General features: G+C 37.0%; 1 protein-coding gene and 2 pseudogenes across 9 annotated transcripts in view; 2 read left to right on the top strand and 1 right to left on the bottom strand.

Annotated features, from left to right (window-relative positions):
- The window catches only part of LOC148729921 (protein SSUH2 homolog), a 31,144-nt gene that overhangs the window by 5,054 nt on the left and 3,408 nt on the right, over positions 1-22,682 (top strand). Inside the window, exons 1-9 of one of the 8 annotated variants that reach the window (XM_088761404.1) lie at positions 12,021-15,038; positions 16,475-16,633; positions 18,079-18,150; positions 18,694-18,735; positions 18,841-19,000; positions 20,314-20,378; positions 21,007-21,051; positions 21,701-21,804; positions 22,319-22,379. The exons of 1 other annotated variant lie outside the window; for it this stretch is intronic. Coding sequence is in view for 2 of the 7 variants with exons in the window: in XM_088761408.1 (XP_088617534.1) it covers positions 16,557-16,633; positions 18,079-18,150; positions 18,339-18,432 (243 nt within the window). In the remaining 5 variants the exon portion in view is untranslated. Of the gene's footprint in view, positions 1-12,020; positions 15,039-15,845; positions 16,634-18,078; positions 18,151-18,338; positions 18,657-18,693; positions 18,736-18,840; positions 19,001-20,313; positions 20,379-21,006; positions 21,052-21,700; positions 21,805-22,318; positions 22,380-22,682 lie in introns of those variants that run through there. 6 more of the 8 variants (XM_088761407.1, XM_088761405.1, XM_088761406.1 and 3 more) reach the window with 6 other exon arrangements.
- LOC148729922 (E3 ubiquitin-protein ligase TRIM45-like) lies at positions 57-11,904 on the bottom strand (annotated as a pseudogene).
- LOC148729923 (uncharacterized) lies at positions 1,386-9,136 on the top strand (annotated as a pseudogene). The gene is made up of 5 exons (XR_016001804.1): positions 1,386-5,679; positions 6,156-6,226; positions 6,734-6,840; positions 7,517-7,625; positions 8,157-9,136. The product of XR_016001804.1 is annotated as an uncharacterized LOC148729923 (transcript).

Below are 22,682 nucleotides of genomic sequence, written 5' to 3'. Positions count from 1 at the left end.
TCGGAAAGTTTCGAATCACTCTTTTGTTTTTATCAAAGACTTAGTATACAGCAAAGTTTACTAAAAATCACAACTATTTTATTGACATATTTTCATATTTCGATTATTTACAATTTTATATTGCATATTTATATATGCAATAACAAAATTTTACCAAATTAAATGTCAAAGAACAGTCTAAACACTCTGCTGGTTTAACTCAGGAATAGGTTCCCAGCTCAGTATGGTGAAAACAATCGAGCAAATATCTATGGCTGTACAATTGCTTTATCTTAGATGTAACATTACTTGAAGCTGTACCTCTAAACATAATTAATGATCTGGTACAACTGAATTTTGCATTCTTGTTTTCGTGTTAGACTTGCTATAAAACAAAAGTTTTAAAACTTGTGTAATTACTGACCTAAAAGAGCTTATTGACTTGGCTGACTGACAGATCACACTTAGTGTAACTCTTTAACTCCCAGAAGTAATTAACCTGTAACTTCTTCCTATGATATCCATACATTATCCAGGAAACAGGTAATGAGAATACTAAAACTTATCAGGTAGAAGTTCTTATTTTGATCTAACTCCAAATTCTCGTAACTAATTCACAAACAAACGTGTAGCAGCCAGAGGGGAGAATTGACCAATCAGATCTTGAGAGTTGAAGGGTTCTAATGCGCAATCTCTGAAATTTGTGATGTGATTGGTTGTTTTGTAGTTCAACTGACCATTCAGAATATTGTTACTAACAACATACATCACTTGTCCAGAGTAGTTTCATGTTTAAAAGTTGCATAAAATTAATTCAAATTTTTTAAGGCTTACTGATGTTAGTCTATTCGAATATCTGAATGCGATGGTTATGAAAGTCAGACACAACTATTCGACCATCGCTGAGCACTGCAGCAGAGACAGGCCATTTAAATTCTCCTTTTATGTTTCCTTTTGATCCAAATTTTGTTATAAACTTTCCACTAAGATCAAATACCTGAACTCTGTGATTAAATGTATCACAGACCATCAGGTGTCCAGCCTTGTTAACTGATAAACAATGAGGGTTATTGAACTCCCCATCCCCCTCCCCATTCTTTCCAAATCTGTACAAAAAATTACCATTCCTATCAAACACTTTGATACAATGTTCAGAGTAGTCTGACACTATGAGATATTTTTCATACTGTATACAGTGAAAGGGAAAGGTTAAAGAACCCTCACCCCCGAATTTATTTAAATAATGGCCTTCAGGAGAAAACATCTTGATCAGTTTGTTGCTTGAATCAGCAATAATTATATTTCCATTGTTCTCGACAGATAATCCATGAGGATAAGCCAGCTGGTGATCAAGATTTGCTTTACCACCCAACTGGCTCAGGTACTCACCCTGCTCACTGACACAGGACGAATGTTCTTATTTCAGTGCCTTTAGGCAAAATCTAAAGCAGTCTTAAAGGTTGAGTAAAGCTTTAATCGTCTTTAATTGTCAAATGAAATATCCGAAAGCTAACTCTAACCTTTAATGAATCTTTAATTGAACATAAGTTTAACTTTAGTAGCGCAAATCTTTCAGTATCCTTTAAGTGGTTTCTTTTTTGGCACAAAAGAGGGTGTTTCATTAAAATACATTTAAGTTGACTTTAAGGTGAGATTTAAATGAGTATAGCTGTTCTGACATCTTTAATTCATGCATTAAAGATAGTCTCATTGTAATCTGAACTGTCAACAGAAAATTCATCACAAATCAGCCAACACTTGCACTGATGAGCCAGAAGAGCAAATTTTGTTTTACGTGCAGCAACGTGAGCTCACAATTCTTTCTGGGGTCGAAACATCTTATTGAAAGCGACGGTTTCATTTTTGCATCTCCTTTAAAGAGCGCATGGAGTGCGATGACAAGAAAGGACATGTTTTCTGCGCGCGCTTTAATGGCTTCGAATCACGTTCAACTTTCGAAAGGCATAAGCGGAAAGAAATTAACAGATACTTTGATACTTTCGTGGCGACTTCAAATTCCCGTGATTTCACGAAATTTCAAGTTCATCTGACTATGAAGGTTAGTTAATTTGAATATAAAAAAAGTCATGTGTATGTATTGATACATACCTACATATATCTTTACGTCTTTAATTATTACATGAGAACATAACCGCTATTGAACGTTGCTTGAGACGATTAACATTGAAACTTCCTCGCACTCAGTCCCTGAAGATTTTTTGAGGTCGGAGTTGTCTACTGGCTGTGGGCATGGACGCCCCATTGAGAAAGTACCTTCGTAGACTATTGCGGCAAGTTTGTAATGTTTCTGGTTCATATTATTTGCCTTTGTTTTCTTTTGTCGTGTGGCTTATTTCTTTCTCCGTATTAAATGTAAGGCTTACAATCTTTCTCCTTTCCAGGAATATTGATTAAAAAGCCTGAGGTTTGAATCCTCACATGCGTCCACCCAGAAGTTTGTCTTTCTGCTCTGCTATAAGAACGTTTGGTAGCGATGTTAAATAAATTGAGGTTTGAATCATCACAAAGGTCCACACAAATTTCTTCCTCTGCCCAGCTGATAGAGCAGATGTTCCTTATGAATATTGACCCAGCTCTTACTTTTTTTTGTCTTCCAGCTGATAAGGTGATGCGCAATTTTTCTGAGATAATTGATTTTTGACTGATATGATATAAACAATTAGTTCTCGTGGCCCCTCTCAAGTTAAGCTACAGTCACCATTCCGTTCTGCAAATGCCATAATTTTTTAATGTTGTTCAGTTAAAAAGCAGATACTCTCCAACCTGGCTTTAGTCTTTTTGTATTCCTTTGACTTTGAATGTCAAGGGTGCCGGAGAAAAGTAAATCCCCGCTTGAACACAGACACAGTCCTCTGGTGGTTACAGCCGAGAACCGACTTGTCTAGCCTCCGGGTTTGAGACCTATTTAACGGCTCAGTGCTCGTATCAATCAATGAAAATAAAAAAATCATAAAACATAAAAATAAAAACGATACGGATACATCATTGCCGAGGTACCAGAGGGTAAGAACAAAGTATGGGCAATCTGCACTGCACCTCTCCTCGAGACGCGAAAATAGACAAGCACTGAGAGGAGCGCACGAAACTCTCCTCACAGCTGGGATCACCTTCTCTAGGCTGACTGCAGGAGGTTCGAATCCTCGCAAGGGACACAGATTGCAATGGTTTTTCTTTCACTATCCTATAGATGATACCATTAGCTTTCTGTGATCCATCTTGTCTGCTGGGAATGAAATGTCTTCTTCTGAAACACTATCCTCAAGCTGAAAAAGAAGTGTGCTTGAACTAAATTTGCAATAGCTATAAACTGAAGCTAAACTCAAGTATTTGTTCCTGACAAAATTCCATGCAAGTGTGACGTAAATTTGACATTTGCTTTACATTTACCTTGCTCATTGAGCAAAGCTGTTCATTTGCTATAAATTTGCATTGGGATCTAACAAAAAAAGAAATAAAAACCCTTATTTAGTGGCCATTTGCCAGTTCCCTGAGGGTGGCCCATTTACTGGGTTCAACTGTATTCAGAATAAAATCTAATGTAAATGAAACTGGAATTAAATGTGATTGATCTATTTACCTTTGCTAGAAATCCGAGGGAAATAATAATTCAGGCCACAGGCCTGCCAATCATCCACTTAGAGGCTGATTACATGAGTCAGGCTGGCCTGCCCACATAATGCCATCCTAGCAAACAGTGAACTCGGCTCATGTAATCCACCCTTACTAAAACAACTAATCGGACAAACAAAAGTGGCAGGCCTCTGCCTACCACAGACATAACATTTTATTTTCATAAACACTGCGAACATATATTGCACAAAACTAACAAATTATTTTGACTTCGGCCGAACAAATTGTCTACAATATAAATAATGTGTTCTATAGCTCATGTCTCCAAAAATCAAGTCACAATAAATCCTAAGAAACTGTCATTTACAATTAAACTGAATAAATAGCTTTATTAATCAAAAGCATTGGTATGCAATTAAAGAATGGGTAAAAGAAAGACTTCTGTCACTTGAAAGCACTGATTTACAAGATGTGCCACTTTTTCACCTGCCAACTTACAAAATTCCATTGAGAAAGCTTTCTACACCCATGTTACTGTCACAATAAATGGGAATTTCAGAGAAATAATTCAAACAATAAAAATGAATACGTAATAGTTTGTGTTTCCAGCACTCTATAAAGGCAACAAAAAATAATGTCTGTATCAAGCATTACTATAATGAGGTTAGCACTTTTGGTTATTCTCTGTAGTTGGTCTTTTTCTTTCTTTTTTTTTTTTTTTGTATATGTATTGTGAAATTTTTATTTTCATGGATCAGTGTAAATTTTGTTTCATATATACAAACAATGTTATTTGTGGAAATCTCCCTATGAAGCTGACAGACAGTATTGATTTTACAGAAATACATATTAATCTGTTGACTTCGTCCAAAGCTTCAATTCATACAGGGTGACAATTTTACATACACATTGGCAGTACAACAAAAGCACTGACTGACAATATGTGCCATCTCATCATCTGCCAACCTATGATGTGCCATCGAGAAAGCTTTCAGTGCCCTTGTGGGAAAAAGTCTTGGCAGGAAAAGAGCAGATTCCTCACTCCCTGAAAAAAAAAATACAGAACCTAAGAAACAGTGAACAGCTTCAAATATTTAAGCTAATAGCGCTATCTACTGCGAGGATCGTGCATCATACGTATCTAATACCGCAGTTCAAAATATATAAACTTCATATATTTCATTGTATCTGATTTATCACTTTCACGGGTTTATTACGAATCGACTTAACGGCCTGCTCCCAGTTGGCTTGTTAGCTCAATTGGTAGAGCGCTGCACTAGTATCGCAGAGGTCAGTGGTTCGAGTCCCGTACAGGCCTCATTTTTTCAGGTGTTATTTTCGCTATTGCTTAAATTAGCGCTATCTACTGCGAGGATCGTGCATCACACGTAAATTTCCTTTGTTACAAGATATCCTTGACCTACACACGGCTAGATTTTCAGATATATTTTTAACTAACCCTTTTGAAACTTTGGTATCGGTATGAAGCTGTTTACTTGAACAAGTAAAGTTCGAACGTGTAGTTCGTGTTTTCCCGCCTTTCTGTTTCCTTGCTTCCAATTACACTCGAGTCTTCATTTGTACTGGCCAGCGTTAGCTAGGCACAGTACGATAAACATCACAACGAGGCAATATGTCAACAGGAGGTCGTTGTTTGGTTTTAGAAATATTAATTCGCGCGCTTTTTTGAACCTCAATATTCCGTTTGACTACTTTGTTAACAAAGCATCACAAAGCATCCGAGAGAAGCACTTGTAGTGTGGTTATTTTACCGTTAATTCGTAGTTAAAGCAAGTAAGAAAAGAATATGGCGGAAAGACGATTGCACGATCAAAACCATGATGTGGTTCCAGCGGCGAAAAAAGGAATAAAGTGTCCGACGATTGCATTGTGCTGCTGGAGGAGTTGATCCGGAGCAATCACGCTCTGGCGAGCGAAAATGTAAAGCTTCGGCAGCAGCAAGAGCGCGGCAACAAAGAAAACTCTGAAGCGCTTCAGCGGATCGAGGGCCGTCTTCAAACTGTTGATAATAATAATGCAGCCAACGTCCGTCGGCGCCAAAACAGAAGACAAAGGCGAACGACGGTAGTAGTTCCACCGGCTTGTCGAGTGAGTAAAAAAACATAACTGATAAGCATGAATAATGTGATATGTGTTCATAATTTGCTTGAATCAGTTCTGTTTCGTGGAAGATTTTCTTTTATGTTGAGTAGATGTTTGGCGCGCGAATTATATGCATAATTAACTTAATTATTTCGGCGGTAATCATTTGACATGATTAGATGTGGTTACATTTACTTGATAATCCTTTACCATAAACAGGTCTACCAGAAAAGTTTTTTTCCTCCCTTTTGTTTCAACGAGAATTATCTAGTATGAAAATTCATTTAATCATTTTTTCTCTTGGACCCTTTTGACCTTGCCTGTTTTATTCACATAGATGGGTAAGGTTAATTTTTAATTGTGCTTGTGTCGATTGCTCTACATCATCTAGCCTTCAAACAACCAGGGTTTTTAAAAAGCGTGAGAGTAGAAATAGGACATACTTGACAAACCGATTGTTGAATTTTTTTTCATTCTTTTAGAGAACTGTGAGGAGAATGTACAAACTCCTTTTGAAAAAAGATGACTTTAGTGGTTTCTATCTTGACGAAGAGTGAGTAATATGTTTTTAGATTCAGAGATATTTTACTTTATCTTGATTGAGCGAGGAAATCCGAGTCTAAGCTGCTGCTTGAAATATTGAGATGTTATGTGAACACCTTATGGTGGTTACAGTCGAACCTCGATTATCCGGACTTTCGATTATCCGGACTTTTTCTCTGGTCCCGTTTTTTTCATGATTATTAATGAGCTTTGATCTTCCAAACTTTATGGGGTAAAAAAATTCAGAGATTATGTCTAAATTCAGGAAAAGTGCGTTTAAAACATTGCCTCCTCCGCTTTCAAAAGATCGAGCACTCGGAGAGTCATCGAAGCAGATTTTTATCTTCATTTCTTTTGTTTACATTATTGTCTCATTAATATTCATATTTTCGATTATCCTGACTGATTACCTAAGTCCCAACAGGTCCGGATAATCGAGGTTTGACTGTACTTTTGTCTTAGTGTTAATGTTGTTACTACAGAATACCAGGCTTAATTGTATTTGTTTTTGTCTTAGAATAAATTCTGACAGCAACAACATCCTTTTTGAGTGGACAATAGAGCAGGCAATACATCAACAAGGAGGACCTGAAAAGTGTCCTTGGACAAAAGAAGTCATAGAAGGTAGCTACCAATAATCATAGCACATGCATTTCACTTTTACTGGGGTGTCATTACATTTTGTGGGTGAGCATAAGGATTTTGCACTCAAGCATATTGATGCATATCTCCTTTATAACAACTTGAGTTTTATTGAAGGCCTTGGCTTGAAAACATCCAGGCAAAATTGTGCTCAAAGTTGGTCAATTTGTCTATTGCCCAGCCCTTAATGATACCCCTGCTTTTAGTCTCTACCATCAATTTGTGTCTTTTACCACTTTCCCCTCAACATAAATGTCATCATAAAACTAGCATTCAGTAACACAGTTAGATACCCTGAAACCTCTAATGAGCACCTTCATTACATGGTCAAATTTAGGACAAGGGGGGGGGGGTGCATTTTATAGTTTTTCCTAACTTACATATTAACTTTCCCAAATGTTACAGAAATTTAAATATGTTGCAAACTGAAATTTTCGGGTTTATTTCTTGTCTCTAGATCTGAAACACTTCAGTGTAGATCCTCAAAAAAGCATACTTTACACCTTAGCAATGAATCACTAAGGACATACTAACTTGGCAGATATTCTAAGGTGGCCTGCCATAAATTATTATAAATTTGAACATTGTCATTAATTTATGTGGGAATCTTTTTACAATCAGCTTCTCATGGCATTTTCATAATCATTTCTTTAAACAGCTGCTTTACAAATATATTTCAAATATGTGTGAAAACACAGAAACTGAAGAGTGGTAACCACTATGAGGCTCATAAACAAAAAACCTGGAAGAGTGGTCGCCAAAGAGAGGTATTTATTGGCTAGGATACTATTTTGAACATTTTACTTTTCATATACCCTGCTGTTCACAAATGATGGGGTCCGACAGATGTTCAATGTTACCAGACTGAGTACACCCTCAAGTACACTTGATCAGTGGGAGGGAAGCTATTTCCCATTGAATGTCTTTATTTTGGCACTTCAAAATTGGATGGCTTTGAATATAGACACATCTAAGGGACTATGTTCTTATTAGAGAAATTGTTAAATAAGTGAGGTATTCTGGTCTGTATCTAGAGCCTCCCAAGAAAATCTTTGTAAAATAAATTTGAAAAATATTAAAATGTGATGTGAAATAAATGATAGTTTGTATGCACCATTTGATGGGAAAAAAAAAAGGACAAAGAGACCCTATATTATAACATGCTTAAGAATTCCATTCTTACAATGGGTACACACATATATATATATCAAGAGAAATTAGTGATTTGGATCATATTTTTCATTTGAAGTCCTATAACACCCTTCTCATGCCTGTTTAATTTTTTTTATTTTTTTTAGAAGTTAATGAGACAAACTACAGCCCTGGAGCTGGTCAACTGGGCCAACCAGCATGAAAAGGGGAGAGCAGCAGAGGTTCTTGTCATGGAGGCAATGAGCAGTGAGGAAAGCTGCTACGAGGATGACGATGGAAATACCTCAAAAGTAACAAAATACTCTGTGCATCACCTTCAGTGGGAAAGTAGGAGAATGAAAAAAATTGAAAAGAAACTTGACAAGGCTTATAAGAAAAAGCTCACTTCAAGAGCTAAAGAGAGAATCCATCCAGGGTTTATGGGCAACCTTTTCTGAGATGCCCACCTACTGAAAATTTTCCAGAGTGGGCAATAATACAGTGAGAAAATTGTTTTACTAATCAATGAAATCGAAAATGTACAAAATATCAAGCCAAGTCTAGAATGAGGTTATTTTGCATGCCTGCATGAGGCTTCTTTTTCATTGAATAATTATGGTCTCATCTTAAGTAAGTGATCGTGAATTCTTCAATGTTAATAAATTTCCTCCACATGAGATACTTTTTTCTATATAGATGTACACATCATTTTTGTATATCAAAGTTTCAGCTGCATTTTAGAGTAAGAGAACTGTTTTCTAATACTTGTTTACTAAAAGAAATTAAGGTATATGATCATATTTAATAAGTATTACAGTTGTAATAATGTAGCAAATAACTGAGAGTTATTGCAAATTTAAGTCGATTAAGAAAATTTTTCTGAATTTTAGATTGATAGGTTGAACTTATATTTTTTATTGTTAGACAAGTATCATTTCAAATCACATTTCTTAGTAGCTGGATTTGAGAGTACAATTTGTGAATCAATAGCTTTTTGTGTAGTTTGTTACTACAGCTAGTTATATAATTTGTGTATTTGTCATACTTTTATAGTGGTAAATATTCTATTACCTGCTTGACGAAGATTATATTATACATTGACAAAAGTGAAACAATTTTAATAAAGTATGTCAATCAGTAATTCAAACATTTGGACATCTCTTTTTTTAATTATGTATGGGGCTCGACTGGGATATCCTCAGCTTCATTGTAGGTTTATGTTATCTCAGGGGAACAAATGAGTTTTGAACGAAACTATTTCATCACTGCAATTTCAAACACTTTGTTATTACTTGAATGTGTGATGCTTCTTTTTCTATCAATTGTAAGGTTGCCCAAAATATCATAAGTTATTGGGATATAAATGAGGGTGTGATTAAGCAAATCAAAAGTCAGTTGAAAGTGAAACCTGCAGCCTTTAGAGGCGCTTAAAGGTCACTTAATGATGAATGTTAACAAAACTTGAAATTTAAGAGAATCAGAAAGTACAACTAAAGATGAATTACAACAAAACCTGTAACTTTAAGCAGTACTTAAAGGGAAACAAAAGATTGAAGAAACCTTTAAGATACATTTACAAGTGGAAGTTTTGGTTGACTAAAGTTGACTTTACAAGAATTAAGAGGATTCCTAAATTCAATTAAATGGTTATTTAGGTTTGCTTTCATGTGATCTTAAAGTGTTCATGAAATGGTTATTTAGGTTTGCTTTCATGTGACCTTAAAGTGTTAACTAAATGGTTCATAAGGACACTTTAATTGACTTCGGAAAGTTCAATTAAAGATACATTTCAGAACTTTCGTATGTCACCTAAAGATGACTTAAATACTTCTAATGTTAACCTTTAAGTTACCTTTAAGGAAACTTAATTTAGTTATTTCATCCTGTGTGAACAATTGAACACGGTGGTTACCGCTGTCCATCACTATAATGTTATTGTTTTTACCAAAAGTTATCCCAGCAGGATAGTTGAACTCACCCTGTTTATCACCTTTACTACCAAAAGATCTTAAGTAAGTTCCATCGCTACTGAATACCTGAACCCTGTGGTTACCTGTGTCAGTCACTGCAATTTCATCACGTTCATTCACTGCCACTACCCAGGGATTGCTTAACATTCCAGGAGACGAACCTTTTTGTCCAAAAGATAACACGGGTCTGAATTGTCTTGGTGGGACTTCAACCGAGAAAGGACTGCCTCCAGCTTCTTTCTCATTCACTTTGACTACTGCCTGACATCTTCCGGTTTCTTTGGCAAAATAGCTGACTTTGTAGCTACCATCGTGGTTATCTTTCACTCGCACTTCTGTTGCACAGTCATGGCCTTCCTGATTTTTTATTTCCGTAGTTACTCGGTCACGGTTTTCGTAACATTGTTGTCCTTTGGCATTTTTTGTTGTTAAAACAAAGTTCGCTTGAATTCCAATAATCGCTTCAGTGAGTCCTTTTCCTTTAGCAGTCGACTGATCCGCTTTGGACTCAGAGCTAAATACACGGCCAATTCCTCCTTGTATTGTTTTTGCCTTTAAGGCTTCGTTTTCCTCAAAGATTAATTGACGCAGACCTTCGAGGTCACAGTCTAGTTGTTCGCGCTCATCGTCGACTTCTTTCGGGATGATTGTGTTTGTTGCCTTATCTAACTCTGCAAGCTCTGCGCTGGTGCTTCGCTTTAAAAGCGTTTCAAATTTTGTGACTGCTGTTTCGATCATTTTGACTTTCTGTTCCATTTCGATCCTTTGTATTCGCAAACGTTCCAGGGATTGTTGCGCCTCATGATCCGTTTCACTAAAGATTTCCTGTTTCTTGGCTTCAATAACTGCGATCATGCTTTCTGCAAACTGTTGCGCGCTTCTTTTTACTTTGGCAACGTTTGCTTCGATGTCATGACAACTCTCGTCAAGTTTCAAGATTTTGTTTCTCATCCTTTGTACTTTTGCTTTGTTGGATTCAATCGTGGACACGACTATCGATTTTTTTTTCTTGGCCGCTTCTTCCAATAGTACTTTAACATGTCCATCGTGAGCGGTTACAACGCATGAAGAACAAACACTTTCTTCACATTTCACACAGAAGAACTCCAGCTCTTTCTTTTCGTGGCCTTGTCGCGAACAAAATGCTGGTCGCTTCAAGACATCCTCGATGTCTTGATCTTCAAAATCTTTCAGTGCAAGAGCTCGGTGATCTTTATTTGCTTTGAGTAAGTTATGCACAGTGATACACTCTTCACACCAGAATGTACAGCACTGAAAACAGTAGAAACTTTTTACTCTTCTTTTGTCGCAGTTTCAGCATTTGACTCCAGTAGAACTGCACTGCTTTATGGCCAACACATCTAGTAAGCTGTTGATGCGAAAGTTGGTTGGCAGATCTCTTAGGTTTCCTCCAGGGACTTGGCTCTCCTTGCGACACTCAGGACATGTTATGACATCATGGCGGCCACTGTTTCTTTGAATTCCTTCTAAACAGTGAAGGCAGAAGCTGTGTAAACATGGCAGCTGCTTTGGTTCAGTAAATGTGGTCATGCACACCGAACAGGAAACTTCTTCATGAAGATTGTCAAGTAAGGTTTTGATATCCATGTTTAGCGGCTTGAAAGGAAGGATTTTGCTGCACGTATTAAACACCCCTAATAACACAGTTGTTGTCTTGCGAATGAAATGCTATAAATATTAACGAATCAGATGCGATGCCTAAAGGCGTATTTGACATGCAAGATTTCTAAGAATACTTCTAATTTTATACGGTTTGACCTCGGTAGACAAACATGTTCTCATCAGATGGTGGACAGGTTTTAGGAAGATTGGCTGACTTTCAGTGAGTCTCCAGAATGGCCACGACCAATGGCGAAGGTGTTAAAGAAGAGCGTGATTTCCAGAACAACTAGACGCTATCGTAGTGCTAACTCTTAAGTTTTCAAATAAATAGGCCATTTTTCATTGAAAATACTAACTAGTCTTCGTAGCCGACGGTTTTGTAGGGGGAGCGCCTGATGAAATACATGTGGTAATTGACAAGCGAGATTTCTGACAATCGTGTAAGTTACCGCGACTTTGACCATTTTGATGCTCACTGTGCAGCTGCAGACAGACCTGTTTTCAATCAGATGGCGGACAGGTTTCAGCGGAAGAGTGGCTTCAGTATGGTCTCGGCCAGTCGCGAAGCTTAATTGAAAGTGTTTAAGAAGAGCGTGATTTTAAAAAAAGAATAGACTCTGTATGACCTTTATTTTGATAGGTTAACATAATCAGTGGCTTATGCAGCTTAATCTTAAAAGTTTTTTGTAGATAAATGGAGATGGTTTATTTTATCTTGGGCAACACACGCAACAGCTAAACATGTGAACTAGTTGTCCTTATGCCGAGTGAAAGTCACGTGCAAGCATATTCTCTCCCCACCCCTCTCAGTGCCTTTTTGCCTCACTAACTCTTGCCTCCATGCTCCCGCGCGGTACATGTATCTCCATTTGATTTAAATTTAGGTACTGTTTTGTATCACTGTTTTACTATAATGATAATGAGACAGGGACTTGACTCTTTAGTCACTGGTCAGAAGACCATGGTGGTCCTTATCGATGGATTTTTTCCTATCTCTAGAGAGCTCTTTGGCGGTTTTTTAATTTTTGGTTACCAGTCCCTTCACGCATGTTTGGAATTTCGTACATCAGAGCAAGAGGAAAACAGAACTGCTTGTCATGAATTTCATCTTTTTCTTTTTCAGTTTTGTCACTTTTGTTTTGTGTAGAGCGGACTTTCCTTTTAGAATACAGAGCAAAAAAACTCGCGGACCAACACTACAATCGATAATCCCGGTATAATTAGCAACTATCGTGACGCCAAATATCTGTTAAACAACTTAACAGTCTTGTGGTTGAGATGGTATATTAATTTTGACCAATTACATGAGATGCCTGAAAACATATTTAACATGCAAGATTGCTGAGAATTGTTAAGTTTAGCCTGACCTAAAACATTCAAAGCTCATTACGTAGCTGTCACCTGAGATAGACATGTTTTCAATCAGATAACTTGAGTCAGTGGGTCAGAATAGAGGCTCACCCTCATTATAGCTTCGACCAATCAAAGTTTTTTGGAAGGTGTTGGGATAAGCGTGACTTGTACAAAAAAGCTCTTGAGCCAAATCCTTGATTTTTCCTCCTATCCATCACCAGTCCTTTTCTTGCCATTCCTCTCCACTTATTCCTCTGTTTTACCCACAATTCACTATTAACACCGCAGCACTGAACAAAGGTGTAACGAAACACCGACTCCACACGATGTTTTGTTATCATGCTTTAATTACATACACAACTGAACGCATCACAAAGCCATGATATTACTGACGTGAATATTTATCAAGCCGTTTTACTACTGATTTTCTCGTTCAAATGGGCTTTTGCTTACACACGATATGTTTCTTTTTCCAGATGTTGATTTTTTTACCTTCTACCCATGTCCTCTCAGGCATATTATAAAAGTTTTGCTTTTAAGAAGCGATAACCGAGACGACAAAGGTCACAATCATTGCCTTAAAGTTTACTGAACAGGAAACTGAACAACAACGCCACTAATTACTTAACGTTGTTCACAGGAGCTTCAGCAAAACAAAAACTGCATCTCGTTAGAGTTAGGGTGTGAGAATTAATTGGACAATTTGCCAAAAAAACTGAGCATCGCTGGAAATCCCTCCGGGTAACGGGCCTAGTTGGTAGTTTTTCATGACCAGTGATAAAAATAACGGTGGCGGAGCAGCTAATTCGAGCATTAAACTTCATGCGGCTTCTCTGCTTAAAACGCTTCAATGCGCGCACAAACCCGCCAGCTTCTTGGGCTATCAATCAGCTTTTAAGATTGAGCATTACCGTATTGCGTTACAAACCTCCCGTTGGCTTGAATCCTGTAGGAATATTACCTCCGGAATTAGCTATTCAATGAAATTTTTAAAATATCTCAGTCTTTCCTTCAAATAAATTGAGTCTCCCGTTAATTTGGTCGTAAATTAGTCAGGAAGTTTCGAATCCCTCTATTCAACACTTATTATACAGCAAAATTTAAAAACAATCATAACCATTTTATTGACACATTTTCAGATGGATTTACAAAATTTCATTACATTAGTTAATTATACAATTACAAAATTCTACTATTGTCAAAAACCCGTCTATTCACTTTGCTGTTTGTTGTTTTGTTTTTTTCAGGAAAGGGTTTCCATCTCAGCATGGCGGAAATATTCTAGGAAATAGCTATGGAAATCGCAGGACTATGTTAAATTGATCACGGCAACTGGCATCTGTGACATAAAATTAAATGAAGAACCGATTACAATCTTAAAATTTTTCTTCCTCCAATTAACTAGCCAGGTCGTTTTCTAAATCATAAAATAAATTAGATCTGAAGGATTATTGAAATAAGTAAATAAATAAATGAAGAGGTTCTAATAGTTTAAATGATTCATTTCTTATCTGACAAAGACCAAACTCGGGAGAGTTGCGAAATCAAACGTACTCAAGAAACATACGTTTCATTGTTCGTCGAGAAGTATTACATGTGTCGGGAATCGGTTTTCGCCGACAAAGAAACTCACAATTTCTTGATTTTAACAGTTTTAATAGCCCAGCACTCAGCCTAGCTGTCGCAATTCTTTTTTTTTTTTTTTTTTTCGACTCTCTCTCTCTCTTCTCTCAGCTACTCCCACTAGTCTTTTCATATATCAAAGGACTCAAGGTTAAAACGGGCGAATTTGACATCTAGCTGTCATCACCGGAAAACAGAAACTTGCGTAACGCTACTCGCAGTCACGGCACATGTACCTCAGGTAGTACGTACTTTGTGTGCCCAGATTTTTTGTATAGTTCAAAGATCGGATTTTCTCAAGCAGTCGCTGTTAACTTTTCCTGTTTTCGCTTTATTTGGTCAATTATGTCAGCCAAAAGAACTTACGCCGGAGTTTTATCGGGAGATCAGAATGCTCCAGATGACAGCCAAACCTGGATGCGAGCTTACCAGCAGGACAGCGAAGAAGATGCCCTGAAAAAAGCCATCTAATTAAGCAAGGTATAGTAATGGTTATTTATTTTCACTGTCAAGAACCTGTTTCACCCAAGAATTACTACTCGGTAGGCTCGTCGGTCAGCCGGATTCCGAATAAACCCTTCTCCCCTACAATAATAACAGTAATTAATTATTAGAAGTATATCAATATTATTAAATATGAGCTATTAACCATTAATTATTAAGTACTACCCACACCCACGACCCACGACTTACACCCACGACCCACGTTTTGTACTCACGACCCACGACCATTAGTCAAACTCCTTGTCATCATATTTGTATGTGTAATCAAATGGCGACGAGTGAAATTAGGAAATAATTTCACGCGCGTTTTTTCAAAATTCTGATAATTTCCCGAGCCTTTAGGCGAGGGAAATTAACAGAATTTTGACAAAACGCAAATGAAGTTATTGCCTAATTTCACAAGAAAACCATTTGATTACCTTTTAATATCGTGGGTGACAAATTACGTTCACAATCGTAATTGTTTTTACTGGTTTATTCTATCGAAAACCGAGAACATGAAAAGGAATATGGTTTTCGTTTAAAGCATACATTATTGTTAAAGTTCGTAATTTTCTGAGTTTCTTCACAAAAAACACCTTTCGAATTCTTCGTGCCTGTTAATAAATTATCGGCCGCTTCTTTTAAGTTCGTAACTTCTTCAAGGGTCACCGTCTTAAATCTCGACGCCATCTTGGCTCTGATCGAGATACAAGAGATGTTACCATGGCAATTTTGTAATTTCACATCTGAAATTAAAAATTAACGCTGAAATTTCGCGCCAAAATTAAGGAGTAATTTGTCACCTATGATATTAAACTTGATATCAAACAAAAGTTTTGAAAACTGTGTAATCATTGACCTAAACGAGGTTATTGATTGGGCTGACTGACAGATTACACTTAGTTTAATGCACAATCTCTAAAATTCGTGGAATGCTGTAAATATTGACCAATCACATTTGATGCCTAGAGGCCTATTTGACGTGCAAGATTTCTGAGAATTCTGAGAAGTTTATCTTCCCGTGGTAGTACCCTAGGGGGAAGGTGCTACTTCAAGTAGGCTATGCCAGATCAAAAAAATTCCTTGTTAGGCTCTTGGCGGACAAGAAATGTTTTGGAAAACTTTTTGGAAAAATTTTAAGAAGACATTCCGGCGTCGCGTCAAGTTTTGGAATAGCGCCCCTTAAAATAAACGCCGCTTTTGAGGCAAGCGCCATGAGTAAATACGGTGGGCCACTCAGGGACTGGCACTAGGGATTCAGGTTCGGTCTCAGTTCCCTGCATTTTTCGGCCAAGATGGCTTCCTCTGACAGTGATAAATTTTGAAGCTAATTTTTTGAATGTCTTGCCCTTGATTAACTTGCAGTGAATACTTGGGTATATTTAATGACAGTGTTCTTTCAAATTGCTGCTTTTTTGCCTGATTCTAAGATGTACAGTTAACGATGCTGGAAAATTACCTGGTACATTTCCTGACTACAATTACATGTGAGGACAATATTAAAGAACCAAGATGTCTGTAAAAGGTGACGAAGATCTTTCAAAACGTACACTCTTGGAGAGATTGAAGGAATCCTTCTACAAAGAAAGGTTTGAAAAATGTAAAAAAAAAAAAATGTAAAATATTCTGAACACAAGATCTACCATTATTGTCTTGCACTTAGAAAACACGCCAGCTGTATGTTTTCTGGAGGACTGCTTTAATTAGCCCCTGAAAGCTTGACATCCTTGATTTAAGTCGAAAAGTAACCACTTTCACCGTTGTTTAATTTTTGAGTATTTTCCTTCACTTTTGGTAGATATTAGTCAAGCTCAATTAACAAATGGTGAATGCCATAGCGTGTACTATTTAAACAATAGAGTGTTTATGTCTCGGAACTATCGGTGTGATAGTTGCCCTGCGGAAATTTGATGTTCTTAAAACAAATATTTCCAATTCAAATTTCCAAGGGGCAACTATCAGACCGATAGTTCCGAGACATAAACACTCTATTGTTTTTATTGTTCACCAGTAAATTTTCTTCCGCGCCTACAGCTTGTCACAAATGTCAATAATTCGCAACCGTACATTGGCTAAATAATACATTATACCTGTCAGAATTGAAAAGTCACTATTTATCCGATCTGCCTAACTTCACGCCTGTCAAACTATTCAAAACTTTTCACAGATGAGTACTACCAATCCAGGTATTTTACGCGGACAGGCACTATCCATCCGGGTATTTTCTGCGGGCGGGCACTATGGGCTGATAGTGTCTCTCCACGGATGAACACTATCGCGTCACGTGATCGATTTAAACCAATAAGAACCGGAGAAAATTTAGTGGTGAACTATAGTGAGTTGTGGATGCACGCGGGAGGTTGCTAAGGATGAAAGAAGCTAAGAGTCACACGAGGCTATCGTCTCGTGCGACTCTAGCTACTTGAGCGCTTAGCAAACCTCCCAAGTGCATCCATAACTCAATAGTGCTCGCTATGGCGTTCACCATTTGTTTTATAACATAACATTGATATATTGTAACAAGAGTTCCCTTTTATTTAACAAATCTTACGGGATAAAAAAAAAAAGCGTGCGCGGAAAATAGTCTTAGCACAGTTGGCCCAAGCTCTCTTTGAGAACCACACAAGGAATACAATTTGCATATATATAAGGATATAGACAAAGTGATAGACAGAGTGATTCCACATAGAAAGCCAGGATTAAAAAAAACTGCTTAAATCAAGTGAAATCGGTAAAATAACGACACCAGGAGCAAGCAACATACGTATGGAACAAGGTAAGCCATTTTTATTTAATATTTTCACTTTTAACTATCTCTGTGGATATCTTGTAGAAAATCCCATACAAATCCTTATAGATAAGTAAATTGTGTTCCTTGTGTGGTTTTCAAAGAGAGCTTGGGGCGCCTGTGGTCTTAGTATTTGCTCACGTCAGCAGCATGTGCCCATAGGCAAATAGTAGATGCTGTATAAACCAATCAGAGCGCATGCTTTGCTTTAATTATGTTATGAAGGCACTTTTGTAAATTTACTAGTAGGATGTTGGAGAATGGTGAATCTGAAGAAGAAACTGGTTGGCAGAGAGTAGAAGCGTCATTTGAAGTCAGGTGGGTACCTATAGAGACCATTACTCATGTCATGTCTTCCCCCCCCCCCCTTTCCCTAGACTCCCTCCCCCATTGATTACATAGAGAGTGAAAAGGAATACAAAGAAATTAGCAGATCATTCAAATGCAAAGGTTTGTTTTAAAAGTTCACTCCATTGTCAGAATAAATCTGCTGGATAATTCTGCAGGATTCTTCTGCTGGATTTCCCTGGTGGATTATTCTGCTGGATAATTCTGGTGGATTATTCTTCTGGATTATTCTTATGGAGAAGGATACTGTGATGCGATGAAATAATGGACTGTGAGATCTAATGATTTTCTAAATCAGTTTGGGTTTCTCAATACAATAAATTGATGTAGGTTGCTGACATTACTCATAGCACACTGAATCTCAGTCATTTCATCAATAATGATCTGCTGATAATATATTTATTTGGTAGCAATTCTGGGATGAAATGACACTTCATGAAACTGAAGTAGATACATATGGTTTTCATATATTTAAATTCAATGATGAGTTATTTAATATGTTTTGTTCTATAGACAGAGTGATGAGCATAAAAAAAGCATCTAAAAATTTTGAAGGTAATTTTTTTTAATGCCTTGATTAACTTGCAGTGAATACTTAATAGGTATATTTAATGATGTCCAGTATTCTTTCCAATTCTTGTTTTTTCGCTTGATTCCAAGATGTACAGTGAATAATGCTTGAAAATTACCTGGTACATTTTCTGACGATAAAAAAACCGTGAGGACAATATCTAAGAAGGAAGACATCTGTGAAAGGTGACGAAGATCTTTGAAAATGTACACTTTGGAAGAGATTGAAGGAATCATTCTACAAAGAAAGGTTTGGCAGATGTAAAAAAAGGAAAATATTGTCAACACATAAGATCTGCTTATCGTCGTGCACTTAGGAAACACACTAGCGGTATACTTTCTGGAGGACTTCGTCAGTCCCTGAAGCTTGATATCCTTGATTTAAGTTGAAAAGTAACCACTTTTACCGCTGTTAATTTTTTTAGTGTTTTTTCTTTCTTGTTGGTATGATTTACTCAAGCTGTTTTGCATTTTTGTTAATTCACGGCCAGGATGTCAGAAAATTAATTTGTTGTGTGATGACCAGTCTCCTTATGGGTAAAGAGGAACAGAAGGGCCACGCCCAGAGCCTAGCTGTTTAAAGGGTAGATAACACTATCCAATGGATAAATCACTACCCAGGGTGTAAGTGTTAACAAAATGTACAGCGCTATGAAGCAGATAGTGATTCATCCAGTGAATAGTGTTACCTACTCTTCAAGCAACCAGGGCCAGGAGAGTGGGGTGGGGGGGGGGAGGGTAAAGAGGATAAAGAGGGTAAAGAGGAACAGAAGCCAAGCCCAGAGCCTAGCTGTTTAAAGGGTAGATAACACTATCCAATGGATAAATCGCTACCCAGGGTGTAAGTGTTAACAAAATGTACAGCGCTATGAAGCAGATAGTGATTCATCCAGTGAATAGTGTTACCTACTCTTCAAGCAACCAGGGCCAGGAGAGTTGAGGGGGGGGGAGGGTAAAGAGGATAAAGAGGGTAAAGAGGAACAGAAGGGCCAAGCCCAGAGCCTAGCTGTTTAAAGGGTAGATAACACTATCCAATGGATAAATTGCTACCCAGGGTGTAAGTGTTAACAAAATGTACAGCGCTATGAAGCAGATAGTGATTCATCCAGTGGATAGTGTTACCTACTCTTCAAGCAACCAGGGCCAGGAGAGTTGGGGGGGAGGGAGGATGTAAGAGGACTGAGAATAAATGGCAGGAGGCTGAGTCTTTTTTAAAGGTGGGAAGATGAAAAAGAGTGCAAATTAAAATGTTTTTTCTTAATCATAAATCTGCATATTTTATCGCAAGGGACAGGAAAAGGTTGTCCAAGGTTGGAATGGCAGCTGAGCAGGGCACAAAAATTGGGACGTTTTTATTCCTTCCTCTCCATTCCTCATTTCCCCCCTTTACACCCTAACATCACTGTGCATATTCTCCATACTGTTCTCTACACATTTCCTAAGGTGCTGATAAGGAGAATTTGTTTAATAATGAAGAGCTTCTTTAGTTAATGATCATTTCCGTAATTCTCCTGACCTTAACAATTCTGAAATAAAATGAGTCCTCCATGTTTTGTTCTTTAGACAGAATGATGTGCATCTTGATAAAGATGGATGGAAAAATTCATGAAAACATATTTTAATTTAGGGTAGGACTGACTTTTTACATATTTCAAAGAGCCTTGGTTATAAAAGTGCCACAAATATGTTAATATCCACATAATTATCATGAATACCATAAAGTAACACAACACTGCTTCAATTTGAAAAAATTTTGTTCCAAAATGAATACTTCTGTTAACCTGTAAACTCCCAAGATTTCATTGGTAATTCTCTTCACTACTTGCTGTACAATTCTCATGTTAGTTTTGAGAATTTGGAATTGGATCAACTATTAATCCCCTAATGATATTTTTCTTTATTCTCGTCACTTGTCTGCTTGATATCATATTGATATTGTAAGGAGAAATTCTGCCTTGGTCACTCATAGAAGTTAAAGGGTTAAAGGAAAGGTAATATTTCCCCCACATACACAAAATTTAAACAGCCCGTAGACATGTACAACATTTTTTCCTCAACAGAGGCCATGAAGAAGAACAATACCTATAGTTTGTAAAACTTCTTTTCTTAGAATAAAAAGTCATAATTCTATTTTTTCTGTGATGAAAGTTTTTCACTAAAAGTGGACTATTAATCAGGTCAATGAATTTACCACAACTTTTTGCTTTGAACATGTATAACAGCCTCAACTGGTGTTCTGTATAACATCTTTTCTAGGTGGTGTAAAATGGCTGTTGGGGCAGCATTTGGAGGTGGTTTGAGGTAGGCAAGTTTTGTTGAAAAATGTAGCGTCGCAAAGTCTTTAACTGTAATGGAACAGACTCAAATATACAAGAAGAGTTTACACCGAAAGTAGGCAAATCCAATGTATCTAAAACGTCCTTGGGCTTAGCAGCCAAGCCTGCAATATCCATGGATACCCGGATATAACAAAACGTAAATGAACTGACTGTAGTACTCAACATGGCACAGACAATAGAACGTAGTGTTTAGAAAATTTTTTTGTTATTATTTTTGCCTTGACAAACATTGTGGGTAATTTACTCTTTCCCCTCTAAGAGTGACTAACATCTAATATCTCCTTACACTGTCCCCTTTGAATCACACATTGAGTTCAGGAGAATAAAGGAAATGATCACCAACTAAACAAGCTCTTGATTTTTAAACAAATTCTCCTTGTTTGCACCCGAAGAAATGTATGAAGAACAGTATGGAGAATATGCATACTGATATTAGGGTGCAAAGGTTTAAGTCGTTGCTGACTGAGTGTTGCTGAGTGAATCAAACATTGGCTTCATCAATTATCTTTATTTTGTTCTGACTATCCAGTGTACAGTATAAGTTGGACTGTAGTTTTATAACAGCCCTGAATAAATTTAATTTGCACTCTTCTAACTTTCTGAACCTTCAGTTTGCCCCTTGGAATTACAAACTTTCACAGGCTGGAAATTCAATTCTACCAGAGGAATACGATCTGAACAGAAAGCAACATAAGGAATGCAATGTTGAAATAGAGTAAGTGATGTTCTATTTTCACCCTAATTTAATCCACAATGATTTTTGATTTTATTTTTGATTTGCTTTATTCTGTTCAAGTTAGTGATGGGTGGCCTTTGTCTGCTATTTATTCCACAGATTTTTTTCTTTCATTTACAAAACTTAACATTGTGACAACTTTAGTTTTGAAGGAGGCAGTGTGGCAGAGTGGTGCCCAGGGCCCTGGACTTGTATTCTGGTGGTCCTGGGTTCAAGTCCTACTCCCTGCTAATTATAATAAATGAGGTTAATTATTATCATGTAATAAAAAATAATAATATATAAGATTAATTATTATTATCTAATTATTTATTATTTATTTTCAGTTGCCCAGAGTTCAATCAGATCATGGGAGTTAGAGGATAAATCTTAATTTTGCTTTTTTTTTTCCTCAAGAAGGAATCAATAAAAAGATTAACATTGTCATTCACATACAGATATTAACATGTTGCATTTTTTTAAAGTTTCTTTTCATTGAATTTTACTATTGCAGTACTCTCTGGAAAGTTTCTGTGAATTGCAAAAGACTGAGTGAAAATTTGAATCTCAACAAGGTACTGACTAACTTAGTAATGTCATTATAGTCCTATTGGCAGCGTAGAATTTCTTTTAGTTTCAATAACTCTCCTTTTTACATGTAGAATTATTGTTGCATACTTTTCTGGAAATTGTTCCAGATCGCAGAGATACAGAGGTACTCCTCCAAGAAATCCAGCTCCAAAATAGAAGAAAAAAGATTAATTTTAATTCATGTTGTTTTAACAACATGAATAAAAGCCCTAGTCCAGATGAACATGCACTTAGGGTCTCTAGTGACTGAGGAGAATGTATTACAATAATTGCGAATACTTTCGGAA

Source organism: Stylophora pistillata, chromosome 5 (assembly GCF_964205215.1).
Source record: "Stylophora pistillata chromosome 5, jaStyPist1.2, whole genome shotgun sequence".
Classification (NCBI taxonomy): domain Eukaryota; kingdom Metazoa; phylum Cnidaria; class Anthozoa; order Scleractinia; family Pocilloporidae; genus Stylophora; species Stylophora pistillata.
This window is presented reverse-complemented; position numbering and strand designations above follow the sequence as displayed.